This window comes from Callospermophilus lateralis, chromosome 8 (assembly GCF_048772815.1).
Source record: "Callospermophilus lateralis isolate mCalLat2 chromosome 8, mCalLat2.hap1, whole genome shotgun sequence".
Classification (NCBI taxonomy): domain Eukaryota; kingdom Metazoa; phylum Chordata; class Mammalia; order Rodentia; family Sciuridae; genus Callospermophilus; species Callospermophilus lateralis.
The window spans coordinates 38,935,840-38,960,170 of record NC_135312.1 but is presented as its reverse complement, the minus strand read 5'-3'; the positions used below and the strand labels follow the sequence as shown (position 1 = coordinate 38,960,170).

The 24,331-nt window shown below is 42.0% G+C and overlaps 1 protein-coding gene and 1 non-coding gene across 2 annotated transcripts; both read right to left on the bottom strand.

The window, feature by feature from the left end:
* Nucleotides 1–733: 733 nt before the first annotated feature.
* LOC143405636 (uncharacterized) lies at nt 734–23,711 on the bottom strand. Its single transcript, XM_076864019.1, has 5 exons — nt 23,650–23,711; nt 5,655–5,874; nt 5,232–5,372; nt 2,616–2,725; nt 734–1,293 (listed from the first exon to the last, which is right to left on the bottom strand). The coding sequence occupies exons 1-5, from the start codon at nt 23,709–23,711 to the stop codon at nt 1,188–1,190; spliced, it is 639 nt and encodes a 212-aa protein (XP_076720134.1). The 3' UTR covers nt 734–1,187.
* On the bottom strand, nt 4,866–4,989 carry LOC143406600 (small nucleolar RNA SNORA26). The gene has a single exon (XR_013092244.1). It is a non-coding gene; the product is annotated as a small nucleolar RNA SNORA26 (small nucleolar RNA).
* Nucleotides 23,712–24,331: the final 620 nt, after the last annotated feature.

The window sequence follows — 24,331 nt, the reverse complement described above, 5'->3', positions numbered from 1 at the left end:
GTCAGTCTTCTTCAAACACAGGAACCACAGCTGGAGGTTAACCACTAGACATATATAATAAGCTCATAAGATGGCTCACCAAAATGGTTTTTTGGGCTATCAGGCCCCTTCCTGCATGGCAGGAGTTCAATCTCTTCCCTTGATGCATTTACTCTTCCCCTCTGTGATTGTGTGACAGTGGTCTTCTTTATGCTTTGAATGTAGCCCTTGATGCTCTGCCATTGCAACTTATTTTTAAAATGGACAGGTTTCTCTTCCTTTCTCCGTACTCCTCCCTAATCTCAGAGGAAACAGGATTACATTTCTTCCCCATTTTAGGCAGTTATCTGTCCTCGAGTACACACCCACCATAGGAAGAAATAATCTAAACTTAAGGGATGGTACCAGAGATCTCAGAAATGACTATCTCCTTGTCTCCCAAATTAACAAGTGAATTTCCACTCCAGAAAACACAAGGAATGTAGCCTTTGAATCACCTCTTTAAAAGCCCCATGATGTCTGGCAGAATCACAGCCTCTGGGACAAGAGTGTTTCTCCTTTGCTAGCAAAGCAATAAAACTTCTTTTCCTTTTTCTCTAAACTGTTTTCATGTTATTGGATTGGCATCCTGGACAAGAACTGAGATTTCAGCAACAAAAGTCCAAGGATTTTATTCTTAAAACTTTGGCAAAGTGGGGAATCTAGTTGAAAGGACACTCCCAAAGTCCACAGACCACACCATTCACACCAAACCTCACACAAGAGATTTATTGTCAGTCTCATAGAGCAAATCAGCAAGACTGTCCCTCCAAGGAGAGCAGCAGTGTCAGCACTCACAGAGTGCTTTTTTAGGCTGCAAGAGGAATTTCACATGCACACTTACTTAGGGGTTGCAACATGGGCTGGGGTGGGGCTGACCTTTTAGCAGTTACATATTTTACAAGAAGCTGATCAAAATTGCCTCAGAATCAAAACTTGAGTTCCTAGATAAAATGGCTCCTGAGCTAAAATGGCAGATCTGATGCCAACATTCCTCCCTTTTTATTTTTACAGATACCAGGAGTGGGGATGAAGGTCTTTCTTCTGCAGCTTTTTCCTGCTGATTAGAGGCGAAGAGTCTTATTCCTGTAACAGGTCAGGGAGGGTTTTAGGTGGGGGCAGAGTCTCTGGAGTCTGAGGATTTGACAAAGAGTTCTAGATCTTGGGTGTCAGGGGTGGGTAGTCTTGGAGGAGAAGTAGTTGACTGACTGGTTGGTGAATTTGTGTATCTGATCTTGCATCTGAACTTCTGTAGGCAATTTAACAGGCATGGTCCTATTAGGAGAAACATATAGAGGACTAATAGGGGTCCTGCAGGGCGGGGAAGCCAAGGCCATACTAGATTGAGCATTCCCCAGGGGGATTGTTGGCCTAATTGTTCTCTTTTCTACCTGCTCTTCTTGTCCTTCACTACCCCTGACTGATTGACTAAAAACATTCCTCTTGTAGGTACAGGCAGAGGCCTCCTTGTTCTGCTGTTAGTATGTCCAGTCCACAGCAGTTTTATAGGACCACAGCGGCAAAGGAGTCCAGTTGATTCTGAAGGGTTAGTATAGATGTGGCTTCCTGTTGGATATCCCCTATCTGCTGATTTGCAGAGCTGATGATAATAAGTAATGGATGAGGTTATTCCTGTGGCTAGGCCTGCTGTAGCCTCCAGGGTGGCTAGTATGGGAACAAATTGAATTGCCCATTTGTGTCAAGGGCTCATATGAGTCATGAGAGAGACAGGAACTTCCTCATCCCCTGAGATGACCTCTATAGGTGGAAATAAGAGGACTAAAGCACATATACCCTTCCATCTGGAGGGTAGACAATGATATACACTTGTCCTGCACAGAAGGAAGCCTCGGAGACTGGTGAGTGGGAGTTTTGAGACACTGTATGGGATGATCTGTCTACATTGACTGTCCTGCAAGTCCCCACCTGATGTAATCCCTGATGAGTTAAAACACATTGGAGCACAAGCTTAGATGAAATGTCATCAGAGTCTGGGGAGATCTCTATTCAATGAGTTGTTTAGGTCTAAAGGAGTTGCTATTATATGGGAGAAGCCAGCCTTTAGGCACATCCAACATCCTTGAGCCAAAGAAGGATTAGCAAGATTGAGCAGATAGTGAGTAGTATTAATTATCTAAATTAAGACAGGGTCCTTAGGTATGGTTCCCCATCTGATTTGGTCGCCTTGTGGGAAAGAAAATATTATGGAGGTAGTACTTGGGGCAGCTCAGTAAAAATGTGTTCTTTGCGGCCCTGATCCTGCACCCCACCCCCACCCGACATTCCCATGTGGGTCTGGAAAGTCCAGCAGTAAGTCTTGAGAGTGGCTTGATCTGGCCAGGGACATTGATTTAGTCTAGCTTTGAAATTTGATTGACCTGTCCAATACCTAGTCTGACCCCATTTGCAGAGGGTTGCTCGATCATAGCATTCTTTGGGGACATGGGTATAGGCCACAAAGTAACCCTGGGAAATGCAGGCCTTAGGACACTCCCGGACATGAGCTAGATTTGGTTTAGGAGAGGTTGGGTTTGGCAAGAGGGTAAGTATGAAGGTTAGTGCCATGGAGGTAAAAAGGGAATAGACATTCAGGTTACTCGTTCTTTGTAGCAGCCTCCTCTGGCAGAGAAGAGTCTTCTTTCAGGAATCGGTGGGAGTTCCGTAGAGTTGAAAGTTGAAGTTTTGGAGATGCGCAAAGACAGAGACCCTGTAACAAGATGATGTGAACATTCTGAGATGGGAATTATGAATCCAGTGTGGAATACCCTTGAGTTTGGCAGCAGAGGGGGTAGTTAAGATTACTCTAAATGGTTTCTTTCATTTTGAGGTTAGTAAAGGAGGGGGTTGGAAAGAGACTAAGTCTCCCAGAGTCAGAGGAGAGCATGAGGCCTTAGGATAGGCAACATTGTCCTATAGTTTATTTCTGAGATAGTGTAAGAGAGGGGTCATTAGATGAGGCGGGAGTGTGGGAGGTTGGTAAGCTAGATAGAATTGGAGGGAATGGCTCGACCATACATCAGCTCAAAGGGGAAAATGTTTAGGGGCTTTCTTGGTAGGGCCCTAACCCTAAGTAAGGCTAGAGGAAGGAGTTTAAGTCAGTCTAACTGTAACTCTAAAGATAGTCAAGGTTGATTTTTAGGGCTCAATTGGTTCATAACACCTTTCCAGATGACTGAGGATGGTAGGGAATGTGAAAGTGCCAGGGGATGTTTGGGGCCTTTGAAATGATTTGGGAGATTTGAGTTGTAAACTCCGGCCATTATTAGTCTATAGTGAGCAGAGCAACCCAAAGCAGGGAAGGATTCCTTTTATTAAGGTGTCACCCACCATTTGAGCCCTTTTATTAGTTGTAGGGAAGGCCTCTGTCCAGCTGGTGAAGGTATCTATCAGGACCAGGAGATATTTACTGTGGGCATATGGGTGAAGTCCATCTGCCAATCAGATGCAGGCAAATGGCACCAGGCTTGACGGTCTGGGAAGGCAGTTGAGTAAAGATTTGAGTTGAGATTGGAACTTTGGCAGATATTGCAAGAAGCAGAAAGGGTCTTTAGAAATTGAGTCCAGGGGAAGAGAGGTAATATAGGACTTTATGTATTATTGCAGGGCAGAGGTATTAGGATGAAAGAGGTTATGTAGATAAGTTAGTATGTCTTGAGTGGCTGGGGTTTGGGTCTGAGGTGAAGAAGAGTGTCATGATGGGGGTCTCTTTTGGGGGATCCAAGGCTGCCTATCTTGCTACCTCATCAGCTTTGTTATTTCCCTTGGAAATGGTAGAAGTTTCGGTTTGATGGGATCTACAAGGAGTTATTCCTATTGCAGTGGGGAGGTGGGACACTCTAAGCAGGGGCATTAACCACTAAGGTACCCTTGATGATGAGGAGTCCCCTCTCCTCCCACTGGCTGAGCATGACAAGAGGATGTGGAAAGCATATTTGGAGTCTACTTAAATGTTAAGGGTGTAACCCTGAGCTAGGGTAAAGGCCCTTATGAGAGGAATAAGTTCCATCTGTTGGGTGGAGTTGTTGGGAGGTAGAGGCTTGACCTCAGTGATTTATTTAAGGGATACTATGGCTATCCAGCCCTGCAGATTAGGCAGCCTGTGGCAGGGGCTCCTCTTGAATGTGGTTAGGGTGAGGTAGAAGGTCTTCTAGGGTCTCTCTACAGGAGTGGAGGAGGATGGGAGTGTTTAGGGGAGAAGACTAGCCAGATTAGTCGGTGGACAGGGTTGAAAAGTCAGTATAGAATCCTCTATATGAGCAACTTGAAGGGAAAGAATCCTGGAAAGAAGAAGCATCCAAAGGCCTTGTAGGTGAGGAGTTCAGAGGTGATGTGGAAAGAGGACTGTGGTAAGAGATCCAAAGGTTAGCTTCTTTGATTCCTGTACTAGGAGGGCTGCCAAAGCTAAAGTTCTCAAGCAGGAGGGTGCCCAACCTTGGATGGTTCCAAGAGTCCCAGAGCATATCCATCCTTTTCAAGGATATACAAAGAGAATGGGCAAGTAAGAGCAGGAAGACAAAGGGCAGGGGCTCGCAGGAGGGCTTGTTGAAGCCTGTGGAAATTTGGTGTGATAGGATTCAGACAGGGTTCCGAGAGGGGGCCACGTGCAGCCTCATAGAGAGGGCGAACCAAAAGGGAATAGTTGGGAACTAAAATGGGATTGATGCCAATACTAGTCTTATCTCAAAACTCCCATTTCATCTGTATTTGAAAACATTACCTTGTATTCCCAGGAGTCTGAAAAGCATGCCTGAAGTTTAGTTTAAATTGAAATGTATCACTTTTTTCTATTAATTGTAATAAAAACATCACAAAGATATTTAGATCTGTAACAAAATTTCTTCTAGTTCATCTGTAACTCCAGACAGGTTCCAAAGAAGAGTTTTTGCAGTCTCTTCTCTGGGTTTTTATGGAGGTTTCCTTTACCCTTCTGTGTTAGCCTCTTAAAGCACTACATCAACCTTAAAAGGGCACAGGAAAGGGCGATTTGGGAGAGTTTTTGTTTAACTCTGGGTACTGCCTTGTGGGTCTCAGTTATTTTTTATCAAGTCTGAAAATCCATTAGAGGCAGTTGTTGAACTGGGTGAGCACGTGAATGTAAATTTCCTTTCTGTTAAGAGAAGGCCAGTTTCCGGCCTCTGCCTGAGCACCCAGTTCGCCACTGGCCGCGTGCTCGTGGCCTGGGTCTTTACATTTCACTCCAGACACGGACGTACCTGCACTTTAGAACTGAGATCGCTCTGTCTTCGAGACGTCAGAGACAACGTCCCAGGGCCCAAGGTCAGCCCAGGTCGGGGTTCCTGCAGCGGCGGTAGAGGCCCTGCCCGCCACTCACTACAAAGTAACAGCGGATCCGCCTGCGGAAACAAAACGTAAACTTGTTACCGCGTCGGGTCCTCCCAGGGGGACCTCCGCGTGGCTGCGCGCGGTGCCTGTGTCTCGCGCGGCCCCGGGACGCACAAGGTTGCCCGCCCCGCGGACCGCCGAGAGCTACTCTACCCCTACATTCTGGCCGCCGGGAGCAGCGGAGCTCCGGGCGGGCAAAGCTTGAGGGGACGCGAGGCAAGCCCAACCCCTAACCCAGCCTGCGGGCCGGCAGAACGCACTAGCAGCTGGAGCCCGAGGACAGAGACACTCACCGACCAACTCCATGGGACAAAAAGGCCGGAGTTCCGCGCCAGGCGCAGAGACCCGGAGGGCAGAGAGGGCGGAAAGGAGGGCGGCGGAGCAGACAACCAATCCTCAGAAAGACTCTGGGCCGGGGCGGGCGGGGAGGAGGGCCGTGAGGTGGGCGGCCAATCCCCAGGAAGTCTAGGCCCGGAGCGAGTAGGGGCGGCCTGGCCATTGGCTGCTTTGGAGCTTCAGCTTGCCGGGGTCGGAGGTGGGGGAGTTCTTCCAGCTCTTGCTATGGCTGTAAAAGGAGCAGACCCTGAATAGAGAGAGTATCCTTCTTTAAGTCTCAGGCATCCCAGGCGAGAATGCCGTGTTCTTCTTCCCCACCAGTTCTTGGTAATGGGGAGATCTGGTTCTCTGGGACCCACGTGTCTTCCCCGAATACTTGGCTAGGGAGGCCTTCCTTGTTACTTCAGGGCTGGGACAGCCCAGCGCTTCATTTTCCTAAAACTGCACAGCCCAGAGTGTGTTCCGGGCTTCAATCATGTCTTGTTCAACAAGCTCACCCCTGGCCTCTCCTAAACCTGAAAGACCTCGTGCTCTCTGTTCATTTATTTACAATGCTCACCAAGTAGACTGTAATCAGCTGGGGGTGGCATGGTGGAGGTGAGGTGAGTATTACAAGCCTTCTCAAGATGACAGATACAAATTTGGCCAACAATTAACAAATTTAAAATATCTTTTATCATCCCCAAATTGTAGGGATAGCAATGGATATATTTAGCAACTTACCCAAGTTCAGAGAGCAGCTAGCAATTTGTTTTTGTGGGATTTGAACCCAAGCAGTCTGAACACAGAACTCTTCAAACACTATACTGCACCCCCCCCCCCACACACACACACACTTTTTGTGGGAGTTGGGGCCAGAAGGGAAATCAAGAACTGGCCTTCTTCTAATTGACTGACCAAAATAGGCAACTGTGGTGGGGTTGTCTGTCTATAGGCAGAAAGAACAGCTTGCCCAGAACTCTAAGGTAGAATAGGAAAGTGCTTGATCTGCTTAAGAATCCCAAAATACTTGAGCGTATAGGAGAAGTGTGGCCTGAGAGAAGGGTGGCTTGGGGCCAGACCTGCAGGAGGCCCAGGTAGTTTGTTAATTGTGCCAAGAATGATGGAGCAAAATCCATTTATAGTGGCTTTTGAGATAAGTTCAGGATAGTCTGTATTTGGTACTAAAAGTGCTCATAATACAGTTTAAAGGGAGCTGAATCAACTGAGTTTATTATTGGGCCTGATTATTCAAGAAAATTTAGTCTGTCCAAATTTAACCTGTCAGGTGAAATGAATGAAACAGAGACCTAGAGGAATAGGACTCCAGATAGAAAGGCATAGACCTGTTGATAATCCTGTTGGGGATGCATTGACTTCATATTCTCCCAAACTCATAGTTCAATAAATGTGTACATTTCCCCTTGATGACTATTAATCCCTACCCCTGGGCTCTGGGCTCCATCCCTGCCAACCTCTTCAGATTCCCCCAAGTTATTCTCTCTGTCTCCTCTCTAATTTCTCTCTGGCTGATAGCTCCTCTGTTTATATACATTCTGTCTTGGAAGTGAATACCTCCTACCTCCATCAAATGTTCCCAGTCCCCAGGTACCACAGATGCTCTTCTTCCTAACCAACCTTCAGAAAATACAATATATTTTCCCATCACCTCAGCCCTGCTCACTCCTCAACCTTGCATAGTCCAACTCTCTTTCTCACTATTTCCCTGAAATTGCTTTAGTGATCAAATCCAATGGTCCTTCACTTACTCAGCTTTTCTGATATATGACCCGACTGTCCACTACCTCTTTGGCTTCTCTTGTCTCTGAGTTGCTAGCTAGGTCCCTGTTCCCCATGGTGTTCCTCTAATATTTATCTGCAGCCATCCTTTCTTTTTTTGTGGCTGAGTTCTTTCTCAGTTCCCTGGTCTTTTCACCCTGTATACTCTGGTTGACCAACTTCCCAGGTGTGAGAGTAATAAAAGTCATATACTGAGTGCCAGACATTTTATACACATTATCTCTAATTCTTAAAGCAGTTACACAAGAGAGATAAGAATGTTAGCAATACAGAATGAGCACTTATGAGCCATTCATAGTATTTAACTCTTTACATAAAAATTCCATTATCATCATTTTAATAGGCCTTGAGTGACTCTCTTTCACCACACAAGGGCAGTTCTGGAATTCCAATCCTGTATCTCAGCCCACCTGCCTACCACCCCACACTAGAGTCCCATATACATATACTTAGAAGCTTTCCAGATATTGTAATCTGGATGTCTCAAATAACCTACAAATCAGCTTGCCTCAAATATAATTCACTGTCTTCATCCAACCCCACATGTCCCTTTTGTGTCCTCTGTCTTGATGAATAACTTGTTCTTTGAGGCAAAAGGATCATTTGCATCCTGGAGTTTAAAGCTATTCTGGGCAACAGAATGAGATGCTGTCTCAAAATAAATGAACAAATAAATCCAACAAAAACAATTCTTGGTCCCCATATTTTCCTCCTTCAGGCTCTTCCACATCTCTTGGCCTCCTTCTTCAACCTGTTCTAGTCAGCCAATTCTGGATCTTCCTCTCCTCTTTATCCTCTGCCTGTTTCTTAGTTCTAACTCCATGATCTTTGTTCTGGCCACTGAAGCAGGCTCCTCTCAGTCTTTCTGTCTCCAGTTTTCCCTCTTCTAATAATTATTCCACATTGTCATTATCTGCATTAGAAATTCTAGATGGTTCTTCACTGTCATCAGGAACAAGACCAACTCCCCTATCTGTCTTTCTATCATCTCCCCCTTCCCACACACCTCTTTATGATGCAATCATGCTGAGCTAATCACAGCTTACTGTCCTTTGAGGCAAAAAAAATTATTTGCAGCTCTCCAGCACTGTCCAGAACAACTGTCTGTATGGAAATGTTCTGTCTGTGCTGTACAATATGGTAGCCACATGAGACTTTGAGTACTTGAAATATGACTAGCATAATACACAAATTCCTAATTATCATGTGGCAAAACAGTTCTCTGTCAGATCAGGTAACATTTGGAAAGAGAACTAGATTCTGATTATGAAGCAGACTGGCCACATTCTACTGAAATCAGTGACTGAAAATAAATTGGATGATATCATAAGAAAGATATTAGTATAGGGCCAGGGGTAGAGCTCAGTGGTAAAGCCTAGCATATGTGAGGCCCCGGGTCAATACAAAGCACTAAAAAAAAGAAAAAAATGTAATTCAGTTTAACTCCCTGGCCAAAGATTAAGCATTGAATTATAGATGAGTATAGACATGCATGCAACATATTTTTAAGGCAGTTCAGTCAAACAAGAGTTAGAGTAGGATCTAGGAATAACATATCTCCATAGGAAGCCCTTCACAATAGACAATTAGATATAACATATCAAAATACTTGCTTATCTTGATGATGAGAAATCAACTGGTTTCTCAGAATATCAACTATTTGGTTAATATAATTTTATCCTCACAGAATTTCAAGTGGCTTTTGAGGAGGGAGTTTGAATAATCTTTCTCTTTTTAAAAAATGACCAAGAGGGCTGGGGTTGTGGCTCAGCGGTAGAGCGCTCGCCTAGCACGGGCGGGACCTGGGTTCGATCCTCTGCACCACATAAAAAAAATAAAATGCATTGTGTTTTGTCCAACTACACCAAAAACTAAATATTAAAAAAATGACCAAGAAACTTATAGCCCAGTGCCTTTCCTACTTTGTCCATTAATTTTCCCCAGTTAATGGAGGAATTCAAAATTTTCTCCTTGAGTTTTTTTCTGCTGAAAACTCAAAAGTAAAGACCTGCTTCTAATATTTGCTCTTCAACCTCATCCTTACACTACTGGTATTCAATGGTACAACTGAAATTCTTGGAATCAAAACAAATTAAGTTGGTTAAGAAACCCTGAGTTCCTTTATTCTTAATTTTTTTATTATGAAAATTTCCAAGCATGTACAAAAATAGAGTTCAACAAGTCCTTGTGTATTTATCTACCCACCAATGATCATCAACCACATTTATTTTTTGTATACTTGCTCCATCTATCATTCAAAATATTTTAAACTAAATCTCAAATGTCATGTCACTTCACTCCTAAATATTTCAGCATTCATTTCAAAACAAAAGATACAGTTATACCTGGCAACAATTCCAGCATGATTACTAAGAAAATAAACAATAATTCCAAGTTTACATTGAAATTCTTCCATTGTTAAAATGTCATTTTACAGTTTGTTTCAGTTGGGATTCAAACAAGGTCTACTCATATTTAGTTATTATGTTTCTTAAGTTTCTTTTAAGCCTGTTTTAGTCCAGTAAAATGATGTTCTATTTTTCTTTTTCTTTTTGGTACTGGGTACTGAACCCAGGAATGCTTTACCACTGAGCTAAATCCCCAGTTCTTTTTATATTTTATTTTGAGACAAGGTCTGCTAAGTTGCTGAAGCTAGCCTTGAACTTGCAGCCTGCTGAGTCACTAGAACTATAGGCATGCATAACACACCTGGCCCTTTATCTTTTTCAGTAATAATTTTTGAGATATAATTCAGGTACTCATTTTTTTTGTTTGTCTTATAGTTTCTTTTATAAGCTAGGTACTATAAAAGTCACCTTTTTAGGTGCCCAAATTGGTGATTTTTATTAGTTATCGAGTTTCACATAATCATTACCGTTATCTAATTCCAAAATATTTTCACATTCAACATTTTATTCCAAAAAAGAGACCCTAATTCTTGATAGCCACACTTTCTGTCTCCATGAATTTGCCTATTCTGGGCTTTTCATGTCAATGAAATCACTCAAAATGTGGCAAATTGTGTCTGACTTTTTTTACTTGAGACTCATATTTTCAAGGGTTATCCACATTGTATCATGTACCTACTCCAGTCCATTTTATGATTGCATCACATTGCAGAGATATGCAGCATTTTGTTTAATCATTCATCAGTTGATGGACAAGACAGTCTTTGAAGAAACCAGGTAAGTTGTCCTAGAGTGTACCACATAGAGGATTTTGCTGATTGCTCAAGGAGGGAGTTTGAATAATCTTTCTCTTTTTAAAAAATTACCAGCTGGTGCTGTTCTTGTTTTTATCTTCCCTGTTTTTTTTTTTTTTTTTTTTTTATAGACTTGGGAACTATTTCAGGGTTTTTGTTTGTTTTGTTTTGTTTTGGGGGTGGGAGTGGGCGAGGACATATCAGGGATTGAACCCAGTGGTGGTTACCACTGAGTCACATTCCCAGCCTGGACCTCACTAAAATGCTGAAGCTTAGGACCTCACTAAAATCCTGAAGCTGCCTTAATGTGTGATCCACCTGCCTCGGCCTCCCAAGATACTGGGCTTATACCATGCCCTGCTGAAAATTCATGTTCTTGAAGACTTGACTGTGAAACTTTATTTTATGGAATAAATCCTCTGTCATGCTCGCTAAAGGTCAGAGTTCCAGGCCACATCACCAGAGTCTGATTTCAAAGGCATGAGAGCAGGCCTAGGAATCTGCATGTTTAACACACACCAATGGATTCTGATGCAAATTCTGAACATGGTTTGGAGAAGCATACCAGAACACAATTTTAGAAACACTGCCTAGGTATCCTTAAATATTGACTTTAATGACACTTGGCATTTCACAGAAAATGCCACAGGAGCAACTGGTAGGGTTGGGGATACTACTTTTAGAGATACTAAAAAGGACCTAAGTTAGTCCCCTGGCTAATATCTTGTGGGATGAAGATGGACATTTGAAGAAATGATGGCCAAGAAAATGTTTGTGTGTAGATGAAAATCAGCCACCCTGCTTGAGTAAAGTAGTAAAGTAGCCAGATTTAGCTTTAAAGGAAATGAAAACCAAATAGCCCCAAGAATTAGATTACTGCATACAGCTCCAAGATATTGACCTCAAAATTTACCTATGCACTTAGATTAATGAGAATACTGTAGAATACTGTGGAAAAAGTTCTGTAAACTCAACAAGCCAAAACAAAACAACCGTTTACCTGTCTGAGATTTTATTAGCGGGACCTTAGTGGCCAGTCACAGAGGAGAATGGTGGGGGTGGGGGGAGAGGAGAGAGAGAGCCTGTGTGCACAGAGCGGGAGAGGGAAGAGAGAGGAGAGGAGGGCAGAGGGGGAACAGGGTGTTGATATTTATGGGCTCAATGCAGGATGAGGAGGAGCAAGGCGAGTGGGCTACTACTTCTTCATTGGCTAAGAGTTCATGCCCCTTCAGGGATTGGAGGTGCGCCATTCAAAGTTCGAGCCATTCACAGGGATTGGAGGTGATGGCTCGCAGCCATTCAGTGCGTCATGGACCTGAGCTCCTGGAAGAGAAGCGCTCTGGGCGCCATCTTTACCAACAAATACTTCTTGATAGGGAAATATGAATTCCGAACCTGAAACCATTTTCTTTAATGTAAGCAGGAATAAGGTGTAACTTGCAAATATTCAAAGACAGCTATCTTTTGCTCTAAAAATACACCAAAACAAAGTACAATCATTCTTGTTTCAACACATTTTCATTATTTAAGTAGTGCATTTTGTATCACCAAAAACTCTTGAGAATGAAGAATTGTTTTTCCCTAATTTCATGTAAAGCATGTGTGTTCACTTAATAGATGAGCAATACTTTTAAAAGCTGAAAATGGAATTCCTACTCTATGCACCTTATTAAGCTATAATAGAAGAAGGTAATGTAGCATAGGGGGAAATATTGGCTTTTTTTTCCTGGACTTCAAGGGAAAAAATGGATTTCAGGTAAATAAAAGTGAATTTTGATTTTCTGGAAGGGTATTTACTTAGGAATCACTGAAAGGAAATGTTTAATTGTGAGTCATAACAGCTTCCACTTGCTCAGTCCTCTTGACCTCGTTAGCATGAGGCGAAGGGGTGGATGCCCAAACAAGCTATATTTTTAAAAGTATTTTTTTAAAAAAATATTTATTTATTTATTTTAGTTTTAGGTTGACACAATATCTTTATTTTACACTTATGTGGTGCTGAGGATCGAACCCAGTGCCTCACACATGTTAGGCGAGCTCTCTACCACTGAGCCACAACCCCAGCCCTAAGAAGTATTTTATGATGGAAAATGTCAATACTTAAATGTAAGAAGAATATATAAGAAGATTCAACAATATAGAAATATTTTGCCAATTTCATTTCATCTATTTACCTATTTTTCTTTTACTCAAGTGTTTGCAAAATTACTTGACTTCCCTAATTGTCTCAAATTTGTCTTTAATAGTCAGTTTCTTCTAATCAGGATCCAGAGAAGATCCATAGAGTTGGTTATGTTCTTAGGTCTCTTGTATTTTATAACGCCCTCCTTCCCTTATACAACCACTGATTTGTTGTAGAAAATGGATTAATTGTCCTGTCAGGTGACTCATAGTCTGGATTTGCCTTAGTGCTTCTTCTTAGTGTATTTATTACCTTCATTTTTCTATTTCCTAGCTTGATGAGATTTAGATTGAATTTTGGATCAAGGAACTTTGTACTTCCTGGTACATCCCATTGTGAGGCTCTTTTTTGTTGTTTTTAAATGGTACTGAGGATTGAACCTAGGAATGTTCTACCTCTGAGCTACATCCCCAGCCCTTTTTATATTATTTTTGAGACAGGGACTAGCTAAATTGCCCAGATTGGCCTCAAACTTGCAAACTTCTGCCTCAGGCTCCCAAGGAGCTGGGATTCCCCAGATGGCAAGTACCTCACCAGGGTTCATGAGACTCTTGATTTGCCCTGTTTTTCTAGGCTTCAACAATGGGTTCAGGTAGTGTCAATCTAATCCATTCAGTATGAAGTTAGCCTTATCACCTTTGATTCAATGGCTTTAGTGTCCATTTATTTTCATTGTCTACCCCCTTTATTTCATTGGTAGTTGTAAAAACAGCATTTTAAAAAAAAATTTTATTTATTGTTTTCATTGCTGGGTATCAAAACTGGGACCTTGTACATACTAGGCAAGTTCTCTACCACTGACTACACCTCTGACCAGAATTTAGAAAGACAATTCATCATTGTCTCTGCATTTCTTAGCTGGGCTTCTATAGGGAAGAATTGCCTTCATATATTATTTGGTTACCCTGGAAAATAGTTCATACGGGGAATTCCCCATAAATTCTTTTTTTTCCCCCTCTTATCAAATTTCACAAGAACACACTGTCCAATAATGAGGGGAAAAGTTTTGTATTATGAATTCAGAATTTTAATATATTTGGCATTTCATTTAAAAAACCGTTTTTAAAATTGATGCTGGAGATGGTATCATGAAATGTTGGCATCAGCCTCCTGAGATGGTGTTTCTGAAAATAAAGCCACAGACCATCTATATCAGAATCTCCTGGGGGCACTGATTACTATGCAAATTCCTGGTTCCCACCAGGACCAACAGGGTCAGAGTCTTTGGAAGCAGAGCCCTGGAATCTGATTTTTTGTTTTGTTTGCTTGTGTTACCAGGGATTGAACCCGGAGGCACTTAACAACTGAGCCACCCCCACAGCCCATTTTTAGTTTTGATTTTGAGACAAGGTCTCCAGTTGCTTAGGGTCTCACTAAGTTGCTGAGGCTGGCCTTGAATTCACAATCCTCCTGCCTCAGCTTCCTTGAGCTGCTGGGATTACAGATATGGGCTACCACCCCCAGTTGGGATCTGAATTTCTGATACTCTCTGAGGATTTCTAAAATCACTGTGGAATGGAGAGCTTATGAGGCAACCTTATCAGAAATCAGATATAAAGACTGGGAGGATGCACACTAAGATAATTATTCCAAAATGACCTTAAAGATCAACCACCAATGATTCAGAAAAAACAGGGTAGATAGTCTAGTTCAGGGCCTGCAAGAAAGACCCAACAGACAGGAGTAATACAATGCAGAGCTGACTGCCCACTGGATCCTGAACTCTCAGGAGCTTTTACCTGTAAATCCTATAAAATATGGTTCTATATGGCAGTGAACTAATTTCCCCTGTGGGTTGACAGAAAAAGTGTTGCTTATATCCACAGCCTCAGATTTTGCACAACTGCTGTCTGCCTGGCCCCTGATCTGTGTCATGTCATCAGGTAACACAGTTCCTCTTCCATCAGGACATGGAGTGCCATCAGTATTTGAAATATCAATTATCAATGTTGTCATCCACTCTGTTTTTGCATTGCTCCATCTTCTCTAGGGAACATACTTTCCATATTTTATTCAGGTTCCCTAATGCTTGACATTTAAACAAAACATTTGTTTAGTTGGTTTTCCCTAAAGTGATGATCCATTTTTATAATTTCATTTGTCTTTAGTTATTGAATTTTAAATAACATTGTTGAATGCACTGACTCACAGGGGGAAAATATAGATTTTTTTTAAAAAAAAGATTCAAACTTGATCTCCTTGTCGCTAAACTACATCTCTCAGCATTTTTCTGCACATGTACTTGGGAAGGGGGAATGGGAATCAGGTTCATGGTTCATAACAGAAATCCCTGATCTCTCTGGATGAATGAAGCCCTGTTGTATGCCAGTGAAGCTTTGTGTTATGCCAACATTCAGCTCACAGAAAAGGCATGACAAAGGACAGGACTGGGCAATCCAGCACGGCCCTGCAGGGGAGACAATTGTATGCAACTTCTTGTGAGATTCTTCAAGTTGGTGCCTGTGTCTCGGCATTGTTGTCTCCAGCCAGAAACCTGACTTGAGACTCTTGGATTAGAGCAGAGGTTGTAAACTCAAATGATTATGGTGGCCAGGAAGGTAGCTTAGAGGAATGAAGAGGTCTGAACAGCAGCTAGGAAGACATCCCCACCGAAGGAGGCCATTTCCAACTCAGCTGCTCCTGACCATACCAGGAAGGTGGACCCTGAGTGGCTAAAGCTTTTGATGGTTAAGAGAAGTTGATAACTTTGAATTTTTATGTGAACTTTCTGGATTTCAAATGTTGGCATTATTTCAAACATATTTTAAACACAGCAACAGTTAAACTAGACATGTCTGTGGGCCACTATTTCAGAGCTTTTGATGAAGGGGATATATGAAATAGAAGAGGACTTATTCTTGCCAAATCAAGATGAGAGATGAAAGTCAGAGTCATGGCTAGTTTGCAGAAGCTGTTAGTGGAGATTCAAATCATGAACATTATAGGGACAAATCAGCCTTATTCTGGTAAGTAGCCAAAGGCCAAGCTTGTGCAGTTGTGAGCCATTTGTCACCTTGTTACTCTGGGTGGTTGTACATGGATCAGTGCAGAGCCATAACTCAAATTCCATGCTGTATTGATTGTGGGCCAGTGGTGACATCTTCCTACAAGAAAATGATTACATTACTGAGTTACCCTCCTCCTGAGTCCTCAGTGGGAAAGAGACCTGAGTATTTACATGGATTGCTCTGTAGAATTCCAAACCCTGACTTGCTGGCAAAGAAAGTGGTGAGATTTAGACAAATGCTTTGGTCTTTCTGAAGAGCGGTTGTCAGATAGCATGTCATGTTAGGGTTGGGTTTCAGGGTCTAGTTGCCTCCTGATTAGTCAGGAAGAAGGAGCGTGGCTATTTAACTACAACGTAAGGACAGAAGGGTCTTTTGTATGGTTAGCTAAGTGCATTTACAAAATTAATCTGAACTTTGCAAAGTTAAATTGAATTTAAAGAGAAATTTTAGACTTCAGAAAAGTATGTGGCATAAAATTCTGGGATGCTGTAAAAGATTATGGGTATTTAGACCAGACTTCTAGTTCCAAGTCTGTTTGTAACTGGTTAGGATCTTAATTTTTTGATCTCTTTTGGTCCTAAGTTGATTTAATTAGATGAATCTGACTGATACATTTAATCATTATAGTTTACATTTAATTTTTTAAAAGCTGGCTGTTTCTTTGTTATTGCTTATAGTTTCTAACTATTCATTTGCCCATTTTTCTTTTCTTTCTTTTTTTGCATTGCTGGGGATCCAACCCAGAGTTTACTGCATGCTAGACAAGCACTCTACCACTGAATCATATTCCCAGCCCAGATCTGTAGCTTTTCCGACTAACATAGCTGAATCTCAAAACATGATATTGATAAATAGAACACACACACAAAAGCACATGCTGCATGATTTTATTTATATAAAACCCCAGAAAGTTAAAAAAAAAAAAAAAAGGACTATCAACTGGGCATGGTGGCACATGCCTATAATCCTAGGAACTTGGGAGACTGAGGCATGAGGATCCTAAGTTTGAGGTCAGATTTAGCAATTTAGCAAGACCCTGTCTCAAAATAAAAATAAAAAAGGGCTGGGGATGTTGCTCAGTGGTAAATTGCCCCTGTGTTAAGTTCTCAGTACCATAACCAAAAACAAAACAAATCAAAGCAAAACCAAACCAAAGTCAGGATGGGGTTGGGTTGCCCCTCATGAAAGGGATAGTGATTGGGAGGAGTGTGTGGGGATGAGAGTGGGTGAGGGTTTCCAGTGATGCTGGTCATGTTCTATGTCTTCATCAGGATGGTGATTACACAGGTTTGTTTGATTTATCAGAATTCACTTAGGTTTTCTGTATTTTTCAGTGCTTACATTTTAATTAAAAACATTAAAACAGAAAAATTATGATTTTCATACTTAGCCGTAAGAAATCTTTAAAAGTTGTAGACCAAAGAGAAATATAGGTTCTGCCCTTCTGAGGGCATAAATCTTATTGCAGATGCCCCTGGAGGCCTTGTTATCCCAGGAAGTCCTAGGTTATCCTTAAAGCACAGGGTAGGCTATAATCTGGTGATATATATATATATATATATATATATATATATATATATATATATATATATATATAAATTTTAAATAATGTTTGTGGACCTGGAAGGAATATATAAAATGCCCCCAAAGAAAGCTCGATCTAACTCTGTTCAGAGTTTGGAACAATTATTCCACTTATCTATGGTCTTACTCTCTTTTAATCAAACCCTCATTCAACAAACACTTCTTGAGCACCTACTGTGTGCCTGCAGTTCAGTAGTAAACAGAATAGTCAAATACTTTGGGAGTAATGGAGGAGATGTATTCCCACCTGCTCTACTGAGAAGATGAGGACCTCTCATGTCAATTTCCAAAACCTAACAGAAGGACTTGTATCTTTTCAAAGCTGCTGAGCCCTTGATCTGCCCGACTCCTCATGTCTCCCAATAAGTGCCCCCCCCCGCCCCCATCAAGCTTCACCGCTACTGGTCCCTCACTTTTTAATGACAAACTCAGAGCCTCCCACACTAATAATCTTGATGAAAGGAACAAATAAATGGACAAATCCATTGATTTCTTCACCTCCTTCAAGCTTCTGTCTGAGATCTCTTCTTATTTTATGGCCAAATCTCTCTAGGAAATTTCATTGCTAGGGAAGCTCATTTGCTTCCATTTCCACAATTGGCCTTATTTACCAAACTCCACCCTCTCACGCCCCAAGGGCGCCAGTTGTATATAATTCAGACCAGAGCCTGAAGGAGAGAGAAAACCACCAGGAAAGCAACATGGTGAGTATGATGGTTTTGAACAAATGTTTCAGGTAAAGTAATGACTTGCTGAGTATCTGGGAACATTCCCAGTAGGTGCCTGGCACAGTGCCGAGTGTTCAAGGTTTCTAAAGAATTATTATTATTATTATTATTATTATTATTTAAATAAAACACCTTTGACTAGAACTTCACTGGGGAAGATGAGGCTGGGAAGAGTTTCCTATGGAAGTGAGCTCTGAGGAATGAGTGGACTTGAAATAGAAGGAGAGGTGGGGGTGTTGTGAGCCTGCAGGCCTGGGGGCATGAAGTGAGAGTGATGTTTGACTTCAAAGGTGGAAGAGATGGGCAAAAAGACCCTCACTGGAGGTTCTTTTGAGCTCTTCCATTGTCTACTCTTCAAAGTCAAGCATCTTTAGGGTCTATCTCATCTCCTTTTCACTTACTGACCTACTCCCACAGGCATTCTATCTTAACCTTCCACCTAGATTGCCAATAATAGGATTCAAAGTTCTCTCCAGAGATGATGCATACATGACTCTGGGCAACTAATGTAAACCCTAAGTCTTAGCTTTCTCTCCTTTCAAAAGGGGAATTTAAAATAACCTCTCTCACAGAACTGTAAAGAGGATTAAATGCATCTTAAAACTTGGTTCAAGAGCCGACCATTGTTACTATTATTATTTACCATCCTCAATTTTGTAGCTGCAAACATTTGACCACTTACTCTATCTTCAAATATTCTTTGCCCGGTATTATGTGTGTTTTTTTTTCTTTTTAATGTTTGGTTTTGTTTTGGGTGTGTGTGTGGGGATCTTACTACTTTGGAAGCCCTTTTAATTTTTTTTGCTGGCTCCTGATCCTTGCATGGGGAGCACTCTATGACCACCTCCTCCCACTTTATTCTCACTCTGTTCCCTGTCCCTGGGCAATTTCATCCACAATTGCCTCCTCCATTATCTTACATATGTTAATTACTCTTAAATTTAACTGAATTTAGATTCAGTTCAGACTTTTCTTCTAAGCCCTAGATTTGTATGGCCCAGGGTTTAATTGTGTACAGCCAAGGGTTTATTTGATATAACTATTTAGGTGTTTTATGGTTATCTCAAAGTCATCACCTTTAAGCCAATCTCACTTCTCCCTAATCAGGTATGCCCAAACCTCCTCTTAGAGCATTCCATATCATAAAGCCAAAAAACAAAGAAAAGACATTGTCTTCATTCCAGTCAGAAACCTTGAACTTATCCTTGTCTCTCACTCCAGTCATCCTCAAATTCAGCTGACTGCTTCCAAAAGCCAGTCTTCAGTCTGTATGCTTCTTTTTCCACAGCCTCTCCTGTAAATCCAGGCTGCCAACAGCTCTGGGACTCTTAGGTTTCTCAATGGCCTCACCTAGGGCACTTCTGCTGTCCTTCAACCTTCTTTCCTATAGTGTAGCCAACTAGAGTAAACTGTTCTTTCAGCTAATCAAAATGTATTACCACATAAAAATCTCATCATGTCCCAACCTAGTTTAAAAATCCTTCAGTGGCCTTTTCAATTAGTTCTTCAAAATCTGCCAATTGTTCCAAAGGCTTAGGGAATCTCGACTATTTATAAATACAACTAGGATTCTACACCATGATTTTAGATGTAATTTCTCCATGGGAGAGATCCTAATGTGACCATCACTCCAAAATCATCTTATCCTTATTTAATATTAATAGCATATAAAAGTAGCAAAAATACTTATAAACAATGTGGAAGAAAACTTCATTATAAAATCCAGCAGAGCAGAGTTAGAAGTGCCTGGTTTTATCCAGGGATCCCCAATGCCTTTTGCAGGTTCAGCTCAAATCATGTCTTTAATATCTGTTGGATACATGGTGATTAAGGGAAGACTGAATGGAACTGAGATACAATTCACAGAAATCATTTTGGTAATTAAACTCAAGTCTACAGCCAGGAAAATATTTTTTTTTCTCCACCAGAAAGCCACCATTTACTAACCATTTGCATATCAAATGAGCTGCAATAGCCTGTTTGGCAGTAAGAAAAATAGAAAGAGCTTACTGTGCCAGGCACAGTGTTTGAGACTGCATGAGGTTTTTTAAAAAAATCAGTAAGATCAGTGTGCGCCCCTCCAGGAGCTTCCAGACAATTGAAAAAGAGACACTTGTCCAAATATTAATATTCAGTTTATTGGCTCCTCTTGTGGACAATGCCCTGGTTCTTTAGGTGTAGTATAGGGAGCAAAACCAGACCTGTTTCTTATTTCATGTCTGATAAAGAGTCAGAAACAGACATTCATCAAACAACCCTATGCACTATATTAATGGCTCTCAGATAGTAGTTGTTAGTATATGCCATACATATTCACTGTACTTTATAAAAAACAGTGAAATGAGACTCTGAGGGGTACTCTTATTGTTTTCACTTTATAGGGAAGGAGACTGAGGCATAGAGAGGGTAAGAAACTTACCCAGTCATACAGATGATCCAGACAGCCTGAAACCAGCATCTACTGTTTAACTACCCCTTGCCTCCATTTTGAGCTATATGGCATAAACATATTTACAGATATGAGTTCCATTTTGAGAGGATGGATGGTGCTCTAAGAATATAAACAAAAGCATCTCATGTGTCTTAGGAGACACTTAAAGACTGAGTAGGTGATAGCAAAGGGAAGGAAGGCAGATGCAAAACTGTTGACAACAGGAATGTATGGCACCAATGGTCATCAGGATGGAGAACTTCATTGGTGGGGGTGGGTAAAGCATGAGAAGTTGCAGGGGCCATCTGGGAACACCTAATGGAGGAGGCAAAACTTGTAAGTTTGGTTTAGAGGGTAGAGAAGAGAGGAAAAGGAAAATCATGAGTTCAGAATGAATATCAGGGACAGGGAGACACTGTTGTGTTAGGATTCTTTTAGTCGTGAACAGCAGATGCCCAGTTGAAGTTGGCCAAAGAAAACAAAGACTTTACCAGCTTGAGTTACTGAAAAGTTCAGGAGTTAGATCTGGCAGCAAGTGGGTAAATGATACTAGGATCTCTTTATCATCCCACGGTTCCTTTTTCCTGAGCTGGCTTTGTTTTCAGGCAATGGAAAGAAGACAGCTCTAGATTTCTATCTGATCAGTTCAGTGAACACAGGAAAGGAGAAATTCTTACCAGCAAAGTCCCAGGGCTGACTCTTACTAGCTTAGCTTGTTATTACATCCCATTTACCAAACCAATCACTGTGAATGGATCATGAAATGCTCTCTTTGGCTGGGTCTAGTAATATGCCTTCCTCTGGAGCCAGGGACCAGGTCAGACAACACCTAAACCCTAAGGTCTGAGAACCAGGGAGGGAACATTCCCCAGAGTAGAATCCCCAAGCAGTTCCTAGAAGAAGGGTAATGATTGCTGGGCCTGCAGAAGCAGAATTCCACTACAAATACTTGGCTGAAGCAGCGGTCCTCACACTTTTAAGCAAAAACTGATTTGTAATTTAGGTCTGGGATGGGAATGGAGTCTGTATATCTAACAACATCCCAGCCCATGCCAGTGCTGCTGGTTCAAAGACCACACTTGGTGTGTGCAGAGGCATGCATACTACCTGGAGTGAATGCCTCCCTCCAATGAGGCTACTTAGTTTCAGCCCATAACCTGTTCTTCCATTTGCCTTCTTTTCCCAGCCTTATATTCTACACCTTCATACCACTGCTCACTATATGTGAGACAATTTTCCTCAAAGTTCTCTCATTGGTTTGTTAACATTTTCATGGTTTTACCTCTTATCCCCGCTGAATAATGTTTCCTCACTGAGTGAAGCTACGGTTACAAATCTTCAACTCAGGCCTTTTCTTTTTTTTTTTTTTTTTAATTTATTTTTTTATATTCATGACAATAGTTGAATGTATTATACTCATTATTACCCGTTTACAGCACAAGTTTTCATAACTCTGTATATAAAGTATGTTCATGCCAAATTATGCCATTATACATGTACTCTTTTTTTTTGCATTACAATTCTTAATACACATATATACCACAATTTTTCATATCTCTGTTTGTATATAGATTTGAAGTGGTGTCAACTCAGGCCTTTTCTAGTTAAGACCTATGAATATCAACCCTGCGCAAGTGTAAGATGTATTTAATCATTCATGAGTTGGACGAGCTCTGTCATGTTCAATTGATTTGTTGTGTATGTAACTTACTACCCCAGTTTCAATCTTGTTGTGTATATTGAACACTTCGGTTTAGGCTATAGGCTGTGAGAGGCATGTAAAAGTTCCCTTTAACTTGCTGAGGTAGCACTCAGTAATCAGATGCTGTTCAATTTTCATTGTGTCAGTGGTCTTTTTAATCCTGTGGATTTCGCAATCCATATGCCAACGTTGGGAGAAAACCGAACTCTTATCTTGGTGTAAAATTTTCATTTCATTTAAAGATTTGAATTAATGCCTTTATAGAGGACCTGTGAAACTGAGGCATGACTTTTAGCCTTGAGGTTGCTCTTAAACTTGTTATGTGACATTTTAAAAATCTTTGAATTTTTCTGGGCCTCAGTACCCTGATGGATCATAGTTTGGGTGTTTTGCTGTCTCCTCCTCAATCAATAGTCCCCAACTTAGGTTAGCACACCGGCTTCATCTGTAACATTTGGATAACACAGAACGGGGCAGGATAGTTGATCCTTTCAACCTCTGTTAGTGATCTGCACAATAATAGTGTAATAGTGTATACCACCTGATAAAGTCATGGTGGCAACTGAAGGCGATCATAAATGTCAAGCACAGCAAGACTGACAATGGTTACAAATGAAAGTTGGCTATCATTATCATCAGGATCTATTCAGAAATTAGATTTAGGTTGTATGGCTTAAGCAGGAATATTAATGCTTATATCCACTGAAAAATACAATGCTGACATGGTTCCCCAGATGTCCAGTCTGCAGTGTTTGTCTTCTATTTCCACAACAGGTCCTAGGAGTATTGGCAATTAACAACTCTTAAATCTTATGTGTGTAACACCACTTCCCACCCAAAACATTACCCTTGGCTAGACAGAAGCTGTCTTCAATTATTATTAATTTCTCTTCTAATTCGGTTTGTCATTAAATATTAGGAATTTATCATGTGTTTCACTTGTACAAACTTCCTTTATGGACAGTCCTGAATTACAACCTTGCATGTAGCATTGTTTCTCACAGTTGGAAAAGGTTTCTTTAAGTTCACATGAACTTATCTGCTAAGTGATGTACAAATTTGCACTTGGAGCCTGCAGTCATGACCTTCTATGAGGGAAATGCATATAAGGGGAAACATCACCTATCTCAAAAACTAGAGATTAGGTGCCCCTGAGAGGGATATGTTTTCTTGGAGGATGAGGAAAAGTTTTCTTCTTCTTTCCACTCCATCTTTATACTTGCCCAGAAGCATGACTTTCCCTTTATACCTGCTAATGTCACAAACTGCCTGAATGCACTGCTGCATCTGGCCTCCACCCAGACTCGGATTCCTTTCCTTTCTCGGCACCCTCTACCAGGCAGCTGCCGGCCGGCTGCTGGCCAGGGCTTTCAGGCCACTCCCATGTCCTGACCCCATTTTACTTCTTGGATTCCCGCGGGTGCCATCTGGCTGGAACCCTGGGGGAAAACTAAAAGTTGGACGTAATCACCCCTACTTCTCATGTTCTCCACGCACTAAAAAACATAGAAGCCAGGGGATATTGGACAAGGTGGAGGTGGGGGCTCAGAGATAAGGCAGAGAGACCTAAAGACGGGGCTCAGACTGAAAGCGGTGGGTGTCCCTGTCAGCCCTCTCCTTGGCGCGCGTGCCCTAGACTGGAGTCCCCGTTTCCTCAGCCCGGGTCGGTCAGTGGCCAACGTCTGGAGCGGTCATTGGCTTCCCGAGGACGCCACGGGTTCCGGAGGAAAGCAGAGGGCCACCGCTGTGTTGGGGTTGAGGTCCGCCCTGCGGGGAGCGTGGTGCTGCTGCCACAGCTGTGCGACCACCGTCCAGGCCCCGCGTTCCAGCCAGAGTGGAGCAGGGCATCCAAAGGAAAAGCCAAAGGCTGAGACCCTGCAGGGAGCGAGGCGCGGGCCGGCCGGGCGCGCGGCGGAGCGCTCCGAGCGGCCGGCGGACTCCCGCGGCGCGCTCGCCGCCCCTCCTCCCCGCGCGCCGGCCGCGGCCCAGGCTCCCTCGCTCCGCCACTCCCCGCCCCT

Coding starts and splice junctions, on each gene's coding strand:
- LOC143405636 (XM_076864019.1), bottom strand. CDS start 23,711: ATGGGGTCAGGACATGGGAGTGGCCTGAAAGCCCTGGCCAGCAGCCGG. Junction 2,726..5,231: donor ATCTCAGTTCTAAAGTGCAG/GTACGTCCGTGT, acceptor ATCTTGTTACAG/GGTCTCTGTCTTTGCGCATC. Junction 1,294..2,615: donor GAGGCTGCTACAAAGAACGA/GTAACCTGAATG, acceptor TTCTCCTAATAG/GACCATGCCTGTTAAATTGC.